At 43.4% G+C, this 15,901-nt stretch overlaps 1 protein-coding gene across 1 annotated transcript in view; it reads right to left on the bottom strand.

Moving 5' to 3' along the window:
- Window positions 1-423: 423 nt before the first annotated feature.
- LOC128737391 (uncharacterized) overlaps window positions 424-15,901 on the bottom strand; it is a 29,232-nt gene continuing 13,754 nt past the window's right edge. Inside the window, exon 2 of the mRNA XM_053832017.1 lies at window positions 424-936. Coding sequence (XP_053687992.1) covers window positions 424-891 — 468 coding nt within the window. The 5' untranslated portion in view covers window positions 892-936. The remainder of the gene's footprint in view (window positions 937-15,901) is intronic.

The raw sequence follows: 15,901 nt of genomic DNA, 5'->3' as shown, positions 1-15,901 counted from the left end.
TATCTAGTGAGGAAAATAATCCGAAAGTCAGTGTGACTCAGAACCAATTCAAGAAAACAAAAATGATAAAATACTGGTCTTCGGTCTTAAATGCAGAACACAACTCTAGAAAACTATAATATTTAAGTAGAACTTTAACTATCGGGGTTTTGGTTTATTATTTCAATCTATTATGATGCTAGAATGATGAACGTTTCTATGTGTGATAATTTCCTTGGATCAAGAGAAAGCACAAATCAACACCTGTTTAGTAACGTATGATCCTTTGGAAGTTAGCTAAAATTGGTAACCGCTGCTGTGCGAAGTAATGCATCGTTTCAATTACACTGAATATAACATAGCTTTTATCTAACTTATTCGGGTTATTCGGACAACTGCTTAGCGTCTTAGTGTAACAATTACGGTGCCTTACAATGTGCTTCCTTACAAACTCATAGCTCTAGCCAACCGCACCCGAAAGTCACGGTACAGCATCTTGCCGCCCACCGGCACTCGGGTAAGATACATATCAAGACTCATTAGGCAGAGCGCCTTGCCGTTCATGGGAAACTTTTGCGCCAGCTCCGGGCTAATATCCAGCCCTTCCGATTGGGCCAGGTTAATCAGCCAGGTCCAGACGTTGGCGCGGGTCCAATCGCGCGGATCGATCGGCAATCCATCGGCACCGTACTGGATCTTTTTCGGCGGGGGTGGCGGTGGTGTTGGTCCGGTGGAACCTGTTGTCGCGTGGAGGTGTGGCTGAAGATGCGGCATGTGCTGCGGATGATGATGGTGATGGCGGTGGTGGTGGTGGCCGCTGTTCCAGCGCCGGTCGGTTTCGTTCGAGAGCACACTGACGGCTGACAGGTCCAGCGGCGGAACGCGCCACTTTGTAGCACTTTCTACCTGCATGCTGCGGTTGCTGCTGCTGGTGGGGGGATTACACCTGGCTGGAATCTGAGGAGAGAAAAGAAAAGAGAACAAATAAATGTAGCTAACCGGAGCGGCGGCTTGAAATGATTCAGAGTGTGGCTAATGAACGATAATGACAGGTTTTAAGAAATTGCAATTGAATATTGAAAACATGATCCGTTAGAAATTTATGTGGGTGATCCCGCGGGATCGAGTGCATTTTGTTTATCGTGTCGGGATATCCGGTACAGATGTAAACGAAGCAATTCGATTCTTGTGCAGGGCAAACGTGAATGATGAAAACTGCGAAAACGAATGCAATAAATGGATTGAAATGTGGTTGGTATACACTCCAGAGCAGGAACCGGCGACCTTGTGCAATGTACTTTTTCCGTTATTTACTCTAGAACAGTACGTTTCCGGAAGCCGCATGGTTGCAACTGCGTGAGTATAATAGCAGACGGCCGGATGGCAACCGTTGGCAACAATTGTGTACGGCTGATCCGCTATAAAATAAACCACCGATTTCTGCTGAAATCTATACATTGTTTTGTTTGTCGGGCGCAAATAATAGGGGTTTTCATTGCAGTTTTATTACGCTAAGCTTCTCCGGAAAGGTTCGAACATTTTTTCTTGACCATTAAACTGCTGTTTCTAATAGCGAAATGTACACGCAAAACTTTTAGTTGTAAATCATCTTTCTCGATGTTCCGTATTCGATAGCAAGTCAGTAAAAATTTGGAGGAAGCCCGCTTTCACCGGCGGACATTAGCGTCATTCATAAGCGTATTCAATTGAACAAAACCCGGCTACGAATGGAGCTCCAGCTTCAATGAATAAGTTTGTTTTTCCTGTTCCCATATTTTGTTTGGTCGTGGAAAGCGGACGGATCAAAATAATTAGATTTCATCTCTCTCTCTGTATTATGCCATACCGTACAAAAGCCAGCTGATGGGAACAACCGACGAAGCCAAACGTCATCGCATGTTGTATTTATGGTGTACCCTTTGGAAAGCCATCACACCAGAGAGGTTTATGGGAATCTACCGAAAACGCTACTAGTCCGACGGGAGGGTATTCCAAAGGATTTCCGCTTTGTTTTTGTTGTTGTTTTTTGTTGCTCTCCCGTTAGCTCATGCTGAAATGACACACACAGCATGACAGGCGTTGTTTATGTTCAACTACGTACACTTATTTTCCCACATGTGTACAAGCCAGCCAAAGGAAGGAGGGTGATGAACCATATTTTAGCAAGCGCGGAAGGAAATGTATCAACAGAAAACTTAACGCACTAAGAGCAGCACATCACTTACCGCTCACGCGCCTCCTTCGATGTTCGTGTCGATCGCACGGCACGGCGTGGTACCGGAAAACGCATCCGCTCGCTCAGCGGCACTTATGGCGCTTTTATCTAGTAGACACAGAACCGGCTTCTAGCGTGCAGATCAATCTCCCAAAGTTGTCACATTGTTGACAGTATGTTTGCCATTTTTCGCGTCAAATATGTATGCTATTTTCGGTAGCCATAGTAGTGCTGACGTCGTCGACGAGTTGTTTGCTTGTAATCGACACAGGAAATTACGACTTCAGAGCAATGTTTTCATCATTTGGATTTGCCGGGAGTTGAGTCTGGTAGTAGGCAGGCACAGCTAATTAACTGCGGGTTGGCGGACAGCGAATGGGAACGTAGTTTCTTTTGACGTTGATACACCGGCACAGAAAATGGAAGAATCGATTCCTGTGCGGCGTACACAACATCAAACGTTTGGGGGATTTTTACTCCAGCTTAGATCAAAACGCAGCAGTAATTCAATTAACCGGTCAGTCCCATCAAAAACCCATTCAAAATTTCAAATTAAAAAACAGAATCAACCCAATCCGATTTGCTGCTTAATTTCAGAGTAGAACAGATAGACACAACAAGCAACCACCTTAATCGCGGATCTTCACAGCCGGGTGAATCAAGGAAATGAAGAAAAAAAGGTGTATAATATACGTCTTCGCTTCTCTACACGGCCGATCTGAACAAGGCAAAGGAAGAGGAGACGGTTGTGTATATGCCTATCCTCTATAGCCGTAAAATGCGCCGCCAGACACCAACACTGAAATAGACGGGAAGCGATGCTTTTAATAGGATAATTACATAAGCATCGACCTGTTAGGAGAATCGCCACTGCCGTTGCGTTGTTGGTAGGAAGTCTCCGCGACAGGGCTGACCGTGTCTTAGCCACCACGCAGTAACAATGACGGCGACGACCTGTGTATGTGTGTGCATGAGGTGCCGGCAACGCCGGTGACTCGTGTGGGCTCAATTCGACGACCTCAATATTACGCCTGGAACGGAGCGGAAACGATCGTTACAGTCTACGCGCCGGAAGCGCGGGCGCTGTTTGTTGGTCGTGTCTCTTTGCATCCCCACTGACTGGTAACCGTTGCCTCAAGCCAAAGCATGTACTTTGTTTTTGTTCGAACTGGAGGCAGATTGTCATTCTAGGTAATATTTTGCTTTACTTTCAAGAAGTAGCGTGAGCAAATAGAAAACAAAGAAGGTTTTAATTCTATAAAACGAACGCGAATTGCAATCAAAAAGTTAATCAGGTATAATAAAGAGCTAAATATTAGCCCTGGATTGATCTTAAGCAACAAAATGATTGCAGCATAATCTGCATCATCATTCAGCTGCTTGATGAAAGAGCAACGATGAAAGAGTAATAAGAATGTCTGTTGCCCGAAGTGTGCTCAAGGGCATCCAATCAACTAGTGCCAATCTAGCATGAAAATGTGCATCAAATGCGAGAACTTCAATAGCAAACCGAATTTGCCAATTGCCGAACAACTGAAAACGGATCATTCCTTTTGGAGTTCGAAATGCACAATGTATCAAAAGGGTATGTGTCCTCTCGAAGCTACGTCAGATACTGTGCGCGCTCATCGTGATCTTCACTTGCAGTCGACCGATGCGTATAACAGACCTTACACTTCCAATGAAGTTTATCTGCCCATTTTCGATGACTGCACTGTTTTAAATTCCTTAGCCGGTAGCAACACACCGGCTGCAAGCGGACTACTCAGTGTATACCACCAAAACGTCCGAGGTTTTCGTACAAAGATCGATGAGCTATTCATCGCTCATCGCTATTCATCGCCAATGCTGAGCGTAATATTGTCACTTTGACTGAAACCTGGCTGAATGAAGAAATCATATCACTTCAATTGTATGGACCAATGTACTGTACATGCCGCAAAGATCGGGATCTCTGGTAGTGGAAAACATGTGCCGGAGGCATCCTCCTCTCCTCTGATGCTAGAGTTATTCAGACACATATCGACTCTGCGCCTCTCGGTACAAACCGATCCCTCTGAATGATCCTTCCCAAGATCTTGTATAATGCTGCTGGATGACATGCCTTTGTTTATGCTTTAGCTCTCTACAGTTCGAAATTGTCGCGATCGAACACTTAATCTTGTGTTTGTAAATGCAGAAGGCTCGCCGTACTGTAACTGCTATGAAACACTCAAACCACTTCTTTATATCGATGCGCAACATCCGCCGCTTTTACCCTCACATGTCCTCACCAGGTAGATTTTGAGGATATAGTCTCGAGCTTTGTTTCTTTATCTTGCCCCGGCTGAAACCTCCTTGGTTTAATAGTCATTTGCGGGAATTAAAGAGACCGAGAGCAGCGTCATTTCGCAATTACACTAATCGACGCAGTGCCCTAACCAAACGGGAGTTCGTTCTTGCCAGTATAAACAATAGATCACTATTATAATCGATTTCTCTACTTCAGATATCTCAATCTCAATCTGACTTAATGGTACTCTATCTGATTTGACGGGGAGTCCGAAACGCTTCTAATTTTTTTATAAATGCGAAGCGCAAACAGAACGGGCTTCTCCCCGTTTATCGTCAAATACATCAAGTGGTATCTGTATCAACCTATTTGCTAAGGCAAGCTAAGCACCTGTCGAGTGTATTCGACAACTGTGACAGCTAATATAACTCAAATCGAGTAAGCCATCCGCGAACTTCTCAACAACGTGTTTAAAATTGGAAATGCCAGTTTTTCGGACGAAGACTCAAATTTCAAACTTTCAACATCCATAGGACCAAGTGAAGGGGCCTTAAGCGCCCCCTCCAAACCAATACCCCAAAAACGAGAATGAAACACACGGTTTAAAACTGCCCCACCGACCAGAACCGCCCGGTTGTCAAAGTTAAAAAGCTAGGTATACTTTCGTTACAATTAGGGTAACCAACCTATTTTGGACCCCGTCCAGAGCATAAATTTGAACACTTCCACTCGATTTTGCTGTAAGTATCCAAGTTATGTACAGCTTCTGAAGGGGTCCAAAATACGTTGGTTACCCTAGTTTTGTTAGTTTAATTCTAAGAAGGGAAGACACTAGAGTTATTCCCTACGACATTTATGTCGTCCTATTCTATCACGCCCTTCGCAGGTGAGTGCCGTCGCCCTTCACATTCACTCAGGCATTCATCCGGTCGCTCGAATTGGCGAGCAAGGAGAACCCTGATAAATAATTTGAGTAAACCGAGGAATCCCAATTCCCAATTCCCAGCGACTTATGGTTGCGATTTCGTAAGACCGTATCCAAATTTCGTCAGCCACAAAGGTACGCTCAATCAGCATTCTGATGGCTTATGTTGATCAGAAATACGAACGCTAAGTCGTTCGACGTTCTGGGAAATGTAAATTATTTTCGCCGTTTGTCTGCATTCTATGCGGCCTTAATTCCGCATTCTTATGGAATATTATTTTATACCGATATGAATCGTTCTACTTTTTGCGAATCAACACGGCTTACTTTAATTTTACCCTGGCCTGACTCATCCGGGATTATTTCAGCATCCGGAATCCAGGCAAGATCTAAGTTTGGGACGAGTAGCGGGCAGGGTGCTACATCCCCCCCTCCTATGAGCTGTTGAGCACCACTGAACGAGATGCTGGTGCAACTGGTGGGTAGTGCACTTGGTGTGCAATTCAAAGTGAAGGAACGAACGTTGGAGACATTCAATTGCGAGCAGGTGGCACCTAATTTATGTTTATAAAGTTTCTTTCTTGTAAAGCGATATACATTCTTTTCCATTTTCATAAAAGTTTCTATGGCTATTATGGCCATGGCAACAATTTCTTTTGTTGCCGTGGCGAGTGACAATTGTCGTATTGAGTCACGTAACTCGCAGAATAAGGGTGATTGTGTCATTTTGGCAGCTTCTTGGAATCGTCATCTAACACCGTAATAACTCAGCTTCTCTTCGTGTGTATCGTGGTCGCAGCTTACTGGTTTCGCGTTTCGGCATCGGCTTCCAACTTCAGTTTTGGTTATCGTAAAAATCGTCGTCTTTTCAATTTGGGCCCCGTGTCCCCGGTCATTTTTTCATTTTACTGTCCAAATAGCTGATTGGACAATGTTGCATTTCTGACGGACTCCCCTGGTCTTATTAAGCGTGACCAGTGGAGTCATTATCATCATGGTTTCCGCTTGAGATGATTTGGCAATAAAGGCCAATGTTGCGAATCGAGCGAGAAGTCAACCATGCCTACTCACACGCGAAAGAGTATGAGAAACATAGCATTAAACGCTCGCGCCACACACGCAGGCGTAAAAGAAACAGCCGCCGATGCTGTGTGCCGACATTCTGCTACCTACACACTCGCGCACGCACATCCTCTTATTCCCGAGTCAAAAAACTCATGGCGAATCAGCTGCTCCTGAGGCTGGTGACGCACTGGGGTACAAATTTTGCATTACTTTTTCTTCTTCTTCATCTTCGCCCTCGATTCTACTCACGGGCGAGAGTACGAGTCGTTGCAAGTAATTGGTATCAGCAAATCTGGCGATGACTGTAGCTGTTAGTTAAACAAACACTCGCAAAAACTCGTTGCAGTGCATGAAGAAATGAAAGCGAGAGTTTTAAAGGGATGCTTATCCTTATGCCTACGTGTTCGTTAGAATGAGTACGCGTGTGTGAGAAAATTAGACCACACGAAGGCTTCGCAACACTGATAATGGCGCAGTCTTCTGTTTTGACTTTTTGTCGACCGTGCGCCTCTGTGGTTTCATAATTAAATAATACGTTGTTTTCGGGTGCTGGAGCGTTGTCATTTTTTGTGGACTTCCGTGACAGTGCGCCTTTATAAAACTTGAAGCTCTATATCTATGCTTTGTGGCATCGTTCTTTCTAGATCAATAGTACAGTACAGATTCCGTGTAGTTGAGGTCGTCCTTCCTCGTTTCAAGTCATCGTCATTGGCATTCAATTCCTGCTTCTTGGTTGTGGTCCCCTGGTTCTCGTCTCCTTCGAATTCCGCCAATTCTTGACGCTTGCGGCTCCCCACTCCCACTCATCTCGTCATTTTGTCATCATGGCTCCTCTAACATTGAGCCCGTTGGTGTCTTGCGCGACACATAATGCCTAGTATACTTCACTTAAATTAATTTTCAATCAGCGTCAGGCGATATTTTCAACGCGTTAGAAATAGTCGATCATGCTTCCCATCTTTAAAAAAAGACGATAAACAAAACGCTGAAAAGCAAAGCCTAGGTGCTACATTTCGTTATCAAAACTTGACCTTCTGGTTTTTTACGACAGGCTTCGCAGCAAGCTGTTAGAGTACAGATCAATTGCAGGGTCAGTGCTACGATCCTATTGACTCGAACAGCCTCTCCCAGCCGAGATTCGAACATACGATGACGGACTTATTAGATCAGCGCCGTATCTCGCGTCCAACTGGGAAGCAAACGTAGCAATAAAACGTAGCAAACTATCCTGGAATAACGTCCCACTGCGTAAGTTCCAAGCTGTTTGAAATCTTACTTGGTGGTATACTATTACGAGAGGCCACAACATTCATTTCAACATATCAACATGGTTTTTTCCTAGGCAGGTCAACGATAACAAACTTAGCACAGTTTACTTCGCATTACATTAGGGGTATAGAAGGAGGAGCCCATATCGATACCGTGTATACAAACATTAAGGCCGCATTTGATCGCGTTGATCACTCTATCTTATTGGTTAATATTGGACGCCTCAAGGGCTCTCCCAATGCTATAGAATGGATCAAATTATATCATATTGGCCGAACTCTATTTGTAAAAATAGGAAGTCATGAATCACAATGCTTCACAAACTGCTCGAGCGTACCTCAAGGGAATAACCTGGGGCCATTACTAATTTGTATGCCCCTTTGTGCCCCTCATGCCCAACATTCCAGATGAATATACAAAATAAACAAATAAGCTCACTATCAGGTGCCAAGTGACAAATGGAACTCCTTAATACTGGATTTAACCGATGGAATGAAAGCGTGTAACTAGAAAGAGTGTAATTGAAACGCGTAAGTTAAGTCACTTTAAAATCGTGATCGCATTGAATGAATTACATTGAACAACGCATGAAAAAATATCCCTTGAAACTCCAGATGCTCGAAGGTACTACGTATATGAATAGTTCAAAGACCCAGATGTTAAAATAAACAAGTCACGCCAACGTCGAAGAGGATGCACTGTTGATTGGGGGAGCATTTTTCTTTCAGACTAATCTTCCATCGGAGTGAGATGGAATTCGAAGACCACATACAAATACTAAAGACCAAATAAATTGATCTCAGTTGAAAGGTGTAGTCTATACTTTTCAACAAGAGCAGTTGCAAACTGCCACTCATAAGTTGCACACAGGAATAACTCACGCGAAGTATTCTAAAATAGAAACTTTCGATTGCAAATCCTCCATATGAATATCAGAATGCGTCAACCTTATCTGTCTGAATTGCAGTAAGCGACTGTAACCGCTTGAACGAATGCCTCTTTTCCGGTACACGTTGGTAACCTTACCGATCACTATCTAATCAAACACCACCGAACTGACCGAACGGAAGCAATCTTCGTACGGAAAGGGCAGCATGTTGTTTCCAAGTGTGTGATACTTTGCTCCATAATACATGCGACCAAAACCGAAACTGTTGACTAATCCGAACCGTGACGATAGGCGATTGGATAAACAACAATATCTATGTACCACCAGCACCACCGCTGCCACCGGAAGGTCCGGATTGGTACTGAGCGTGCAAGTGCAAAGAATCCCACCGTTGGGTTGTTGCGTTGTTTTGTAATGACGTCCGCCGCTCGGCGGTGTGTTATAATCGACCATAATAATGGAAGCAGAGTTGTACCTACGGTTGTATACAATGGCACACATCCCGTCAAATCAGTCCTGCCTGCCTGACCTGCTGCTGCTGATGATACGGAATGCTAGACGGAGGAAGAGAAGAAGAACAAACGTACGGCGACCACATGGAGCGTGCAGGAAAGAAGACCGTCATGACGACGCGTTAGTTCGGTCAAAGGAAATGGTAAAGAAAAGCTCAATGCCGGTTAGCAGCCGGTAATACAGTAGTTAATAAGGAAGTCCAGTAGGGCTTTGTGCTGGCGTGTTTATTTTCCAATTTATTGGAGCTTTAATTATTTTCCTGGAAGAATATGCTACCCGTCGCGGAGGAACGTCAAAACTATTTGGTTGGAGACGTACCGGAAAGGGACTGATTACAACAGAGTGAGACATTCTTCTGCCTTCCGCTTCAAAATACCTACGTAGAAGCTAATTTCTTAATCGAAGGAAGTGCGCTATTGCTCCGACGACGACGACGGCTAGATTATTCGAGTTCAATGAATCAAAGCGATCTTGTCGCAAGCGGTTTCCGAATTAAGTGAGTTAGCAACAGTTTCTGTGTGTCATCGTGTTCAGTCCGGGGTGCCCCGCGCCATACCAACCAAGAAGGAAATCTATTAAAATACCGCATATAAATTAACTGCAGCAGTACTATTAAAGGTGATCATCTGTCTGTTCTGGACTAACGAGCGACGACGAGACAGTAGACAGATAAAATCGGATGCAACGTTTTGCCTCACTTGCTATGCCACACTGTCTGCTTTACCATACACGTAGGATAAGATCTGTTTCCACTCTTGCATTACCTACTTTACTTGCTTTGCCGTTGCGCCAGATCGATGTCCGCCGGAGGCCGAGATCGAGAATGATACACATTTCTCGAGTTCGGATCGTATAAACGCCGAAGGGAATTATTAATATCCCTACATATTATCGGTTCGTGTTTTTTGTTTATACGGTTGATCCGTTCCGGATTTAAATTAGATTTCCTGTTTCCCTAATTGCTTAATTTTATTAGCTTACATGCGGCTGTATTCCCCATCTCCGAACGGATGCGCGCGGTTTGTCCGGATCGGATTCGAAGCAACAATCGAAAAGAAACACTTTGAAGTGACAGAGCTTGCAGAGGGCATGGGGTCACTGTGCGGTACGATGTGGCTTCACAAAATGTTTGTTTGCGTGGGGTAAGAATCGCGCCACTTGTGTTTCCGGTTCTACCAGACAGCGTCGCGGATATGCAAATAGATATACAGTAGCGTGCCGCAGCACAGCCACAGACGAGAACAATTGAGCTCAAACAACGAGCGCAAACCGAATGTGGATGCAGGATGCCTGCGAAAAGGGAGGAGGTTGGTTATTGAATTATACGTGTGTGATGTGGCTTGTGGTGAGTGAATTGCCGGGTATGAGTGATGGCGTGTGCGGGCACCGCACCGCAATGGTTGGCGCTTGGCGGTGATCCTTCGTACGTTTGCAAACCAGAGTAGTTCGTGCTTTTCACGTGGTTTATCTCTGTGATGCAAAACTGTGATGGGGATCTATTTTCCGATAAAACTTTCAAAACGAGACTTGAAATTCGATATGTCTTAAAACAATGCTTGGTAACATACACATTATCTTGAAACTATAAAACACATCTCGTAAGAAAATATTTTCTAAATTAAAACTGTAACTCACTATTAATAGATTCATTTTAGAGTGATGTTGACCCTGCCAAACCATATCAATTCGTCAGGTTCAAAATTGCTCACATAGGACTAGATACCCATCTATGTCTCGGCAGAATACTCCGGAAGTCTGGGACAAATTTATGCGTTTCATATAACTATAAACTCGGGTAATAAACTCTCTTTAAGGTGGTAAGCGACGTGGTCGGCGAGATCGTGTTTACTAGTGCAGATTTGTTGCCGGCAACACCTCATGTGTGTGTTTGACAATTTCGTGCGAGTACATGAGTACATGAAGCATGCATGATGGCATTTATCCGGCCGTTTCCCCATCACGTCGCTCTCGACACACGACATATATTCTTCATAACTTTTTGGCGATTGATCCTACAAAAAAATGGCTTTCGCCCACAAAAAGGTATACTATTTAAAATCTTAGATAATATTCAAAGTAGTTTAGTGATCATGACTATAGTGAAGGCATAATTTTTTGACGTACGGTGGCTACATCTTTTGCAAAGGTAAGGGCGTAAAATCAAAATTGGCTCGTACCATGCCTAAACCTGGAAACCACTGGTTAAATCACTAGCTGAGAGAGGTGCGCGACGTTAGGCATACGGACGATAGGCATACGGACGTTAGGCATAACGGACGATAGGCATAATGGATGATAGGCATAATGGACGATAGGCATAATGGACTAGGTCTAGATTTATTCGCTTTCGTAGGTCTTTCGATTTTTGTTAGCTTTCCCTACCCCTCGCATCGACTCACCGAGTTGGTATCGAATGGTCCAATAACAAATAACCGAAATTCAAATGGCCGAATTTCAACAACTGCCACCGTAGGCCGAAACTATATTTGTACTGTATTTATCATGAAGGGTCAAACCCTTATTTGACTGAATCATAAAAGGTCGAAACACGAAAGGTCAAGCCTCTACTTGACTAAATCTCGTCGCAAGCTTTTATTTAGAGAAATATCAAATGAAGGAGAAATAGCATTTCGTAAAACACTGGCACCTTAGTCTAAGAACAACAAAACAAACATTTTCTGTTCGTTATGTTTTATTTTGATAATTATGCTTATGCAAGTTTGAACAAAAGTTTATGTCCTGGTCTCAAAATATTGTTGAAGGGGGGGCAAGAAAAAAACAATAACATCAAACCTTCAATAACTAAACAAAATTGAAGAAACCAGCGCATATTTTTCCATATTATTAAAAATTTAATACAGATATTTTGTACAGTACTTAAATTTTAGTTCAAACCAAACCAAACTTCGATATTTTTCGATCCAAGCACATAAAGCAAGGATCCTGGTAGAAATGAACCAGTTTGATCATAGTGTGAAAATGGTAGTTTAGGTCCCTAGTCATTCCTCTGTTGATGCTTGTTCTCCAACAATAACGTGTTCACCTTTGTATATTAAGGATGCAAACTGTTACGTAAATTTCAAGTTTCGAACAGTTCAGTCACATGCTTCCTGTATGCATCGAATTCATGGTAAAGAACCGTATCTCTGTGTTTTACATTCCTAACATAAAAAATTAGGGTACGTACTTGGACACTTTACTGAATAAAATGACCAATTTGGAGCTCCTCAAGCACCAATAGCTGATATTCCGGAGTGTCTAATTTGTCATGTTTCTATCTTATCTAGTACCTATGATTCCAACTGCAATTCGGAATTTCTCCGTCAACAGCGGTACAGAAATCACTCATATTATTTGACTGATTTTTGCCTCAATCTAATTCGGTTCTTTTAAAACAAGTTGAATTAAAATGGAACGAACGAACGAACGCAAAATAGTCGCCTGTGACTTGCAATAAGAACCATAAAGGTTAGTTGGTGAAAGAAAGTTGATCGATGCTAACGGGATAATTGCTTTAACTTTGCACATATTGGCTAATTTATAGATGTAAACTCGTTGAACTGTAAAAAATCTGCTTTTCACTAAAGAATGCAACATAATAATATAACACTGTATTTTTTTGCCCCTTCACATTTCAAAAATTTTTGAAGGGGGGGTGACAAAAAATTTTTTTTCAAATTTGTATCAGCCTTATTTGTAATACAAACAGTTTCTCTCTCTTAAGCGCAAATGAGTTACGTTCATTTTAATCCATTAAGCCCCACACATTTTCCAGCAGAAATAAAAAGCTGAAACTTTCAGGAAAGTTGTGTTTTGGATCAACTAAAAAACCCGCAGAGATGTATTTTTAATTTTGTCCCTATGTCTCGCAACGGTACGCCGAAAAAATGCAAACGTATGGATTTGCAGGGGGTGGCTGGATGGTATGCAGTTTTTACGTAGCTTTATCATTCCGGAGAGATTAGAACATTATATTCGAATCCAGACAGTACTGACAGTACTCATTGACGTTCCCGCTTTCACCGGTTTCGCCTTTGCCATCAGAAAGTAAAGTTACTAGTTTGAGCTGAATGAAAATTAGCAAGACCTTTTATGTTTACATGGCTGTAATTTTGTTATATGTAACATCTAAGCTTTAAGCAAAAACAGGTCGATTAGATTTGTTCCCGATCTTTCTTTGTTTTTACGGTCCAATTTGGTATCTCAAACCTAGCCTTCTCTAAAATCGAGAGAAGGGTGCGTTGCGTTTTCGCGAGGCTGGGAGGAAATGGGTTAAGGTGCGAGACCTATTTACCGTGTGAGTAGCAAAAATTTCCTCGATGATTCAGCGTCGAAGCGCCGGCCACTAGCCACTATGCTATTTTATCATGTATTTTGCACGAACAAGTAAACCTATTTATTAAGTAGTTAGCCGGTTGAGTTAGCTCAATTGATATATCATTATATATTTAGATAATTGCTGCCTATTGCAGGAAGAAGTGGAAGTCACTTGGATTAGGAGCATTCGAATGAGAATATAAAACTAGGATGTACCCTACAGGTTTCCTACAGTTTCATAAATAGGTTTCTGCATGTGGCATTAAGTTTCTACATCTGACAACCTTTCTTGAAGGTCAGATTCTTACCATTAGCAGACTTAACATGAATGTTCAATTCTTTTGTGTTTCAGTCACTTGTATGTAATCTGACTCATATCATATGCAATGCACTTTTAAGCTGGGTTGGTTAGATCTTTTACAAACTAACGGCAAATTGCCAAACGTCCGTTATGCCTTCCGCACGTCCATTCCCTATCACCCGTGTAGATCTACCACTATAGATCTAAGTGCAGTGGTCTCGTATCCTATAAACAAAAACATTGTTCATTATGCCTATCGTCCATTATGCCTACCGTTCATTATGCCTAGCATCCATTATGACTATCGTCCATTATGCCTAACGTCCATTATGCCTATAGTCCATTATGCCTAACGTACTTATGCCTAACACCTATTATGCTTATCGTCCGTATGCCTAGCGTCCGTATGCCTATCGTCCGTATGCCTAATGGGGTATACTCGGACTGGATGCAGGGCATATTGGCCAAAATCCCTAAGAAAGGAGTTCTAAGTGAATGCGGTAACTGGCGTGGCATCACGTTGCTCTGTATTACTCTCAAAGTACTATGTAAGGTAATCCTCAACCGGTTCCAGGAGAAGATCGACGCTACTCTCCGGTGGCAGCAAACTGGATTCCGTGCTGGCCGATCTTGTGTAGACCATATCACAACGCTCCGCATTATATTGGAGCAGATCAGGACTCTCTTCTGCTGGTGTTCGTTCACTTCGAAAAGGCGTTTGACCGACTCAACCACGAAAACATTTGGGGCACACTTAGGCGTAGAGGAGTTCCAGATAAGCCACTCCATCTCATTGAGGCTCAGTACGAGGCGTTCCCGTGCAAGGTTTTGCACGATGGCGTCTTGTCCGACCCCATAAGGGTTACTGCTGGCGTGAGACAGGGCTGTATTTTATCACCGCTTCTGTTTCTCATCGTTATGGATGAGATATTAGATGGAGCAATTGACAGTAGACCAAATGGAGGATTGCCTTGGAATCCTCTAATGATGGAGCAGCTAAATGACCTCGACCTAGCCGACGACATTGTCTTGCTCGCACAGCGCCGCCGAAACGACATGCAGAGCAAGTTGGATGACCTCTCCGAGAGCTCCCTGGCAGCAGGTCTCACAGTCAATGTAGCGAAAACTAAGTCTATGGTAGTGAACACTGACAATTCCCCCAACTTCACAGTAGCGGGACAACAAGTTGAGCAGGTAGACGCCTTTCAATATCTTGGTAGCCAAACAACGCCCGATGGTGGTACCAAGACTGATATAGCCACACGGATCAGGAAGGCCAGTGGTGCCTTTGCAGGTCTGCGAAACATTTGGCGCTCAAACCAAATCACTCTACGTACGAAAACCCGAATATTTAATTCAAACGTTAAATCCGTACTGCTGTATGCCTGCGAAACGTGGTGCGTCTCAGCGTAGACAACGCAAAAACTGCAGGTATTCATTACCCGGGGCCTGCGATACATCATTCGTGCCTGGTGACCTGATAACTGGATATCCAATGAGGAACTCCATCGTCGGTGTCATCAACGGCCGATAGCCATAAAAATTCGTGAACGTAGGTGGAAGTGGATCGGACACACCTTGAGGAAAGGAGCGAACGAGGTTTGCAGAGAAGCACTCGACTGGAATCCACAAGCACGACAGCGTAGAAGAGGCAGACCCAGAGGCTCATGGCGACGGAGCTTAGCGAACGAAATCCGGGCTGTAGACGAGAACCTGTCCTGCCGACAGGTAAAAGCCATGGCGGGTTATCGTCAGCAGTGGAGATCTCTGATTTCATCCCTTTATTCTGCCGGATCGGCAGATATGGACACATAAGTAAGTAAGTAAGTAGGTTAAGGTGGATGGGACATATCTGTGAGGAGAGGAGCGAACGAAATCTGCAGGAAGACACTCGACTGTAATCAGCAGGGACAGCATAGAACAGACAAATCCAAAGTCTCATGGTGGCGTACCTTAGCCAACAATACATATTCAGTGTTTATAAAAATGCTTCCCAAAGCTTTACCACCAAATTAACGTTGCTTAGTTTTCGAGAAAAAGTTACATGAAGTTTTAAAACTTTATTTCACAGGAGTGGCGTCTGTTTGCATAGAGATTATTCTGCGAGTCGCGAAAGTATACAGGTGGATAATATTTTCATCCACTTCCTCTGGTCT

Source organism: Sabethes cyaneus, chromosome 2 (genome assembly GCF_943734655.1).
Source record: "Sabethes cyaneus chromosome 2, idSabCyanKW18_F2, whole genome shotgun sequence".
NCBI lineage: Eukaryota > Metazoa > Arthropoda > Insecta > Diptera > Culicidae > Sabethes > Sabethes cyaneus.
The sequence above is the reverse complement of the archived record's forward strand: the minus strand, read 5'-3'. Positions and strand labels throughout refer to the sequence as shown.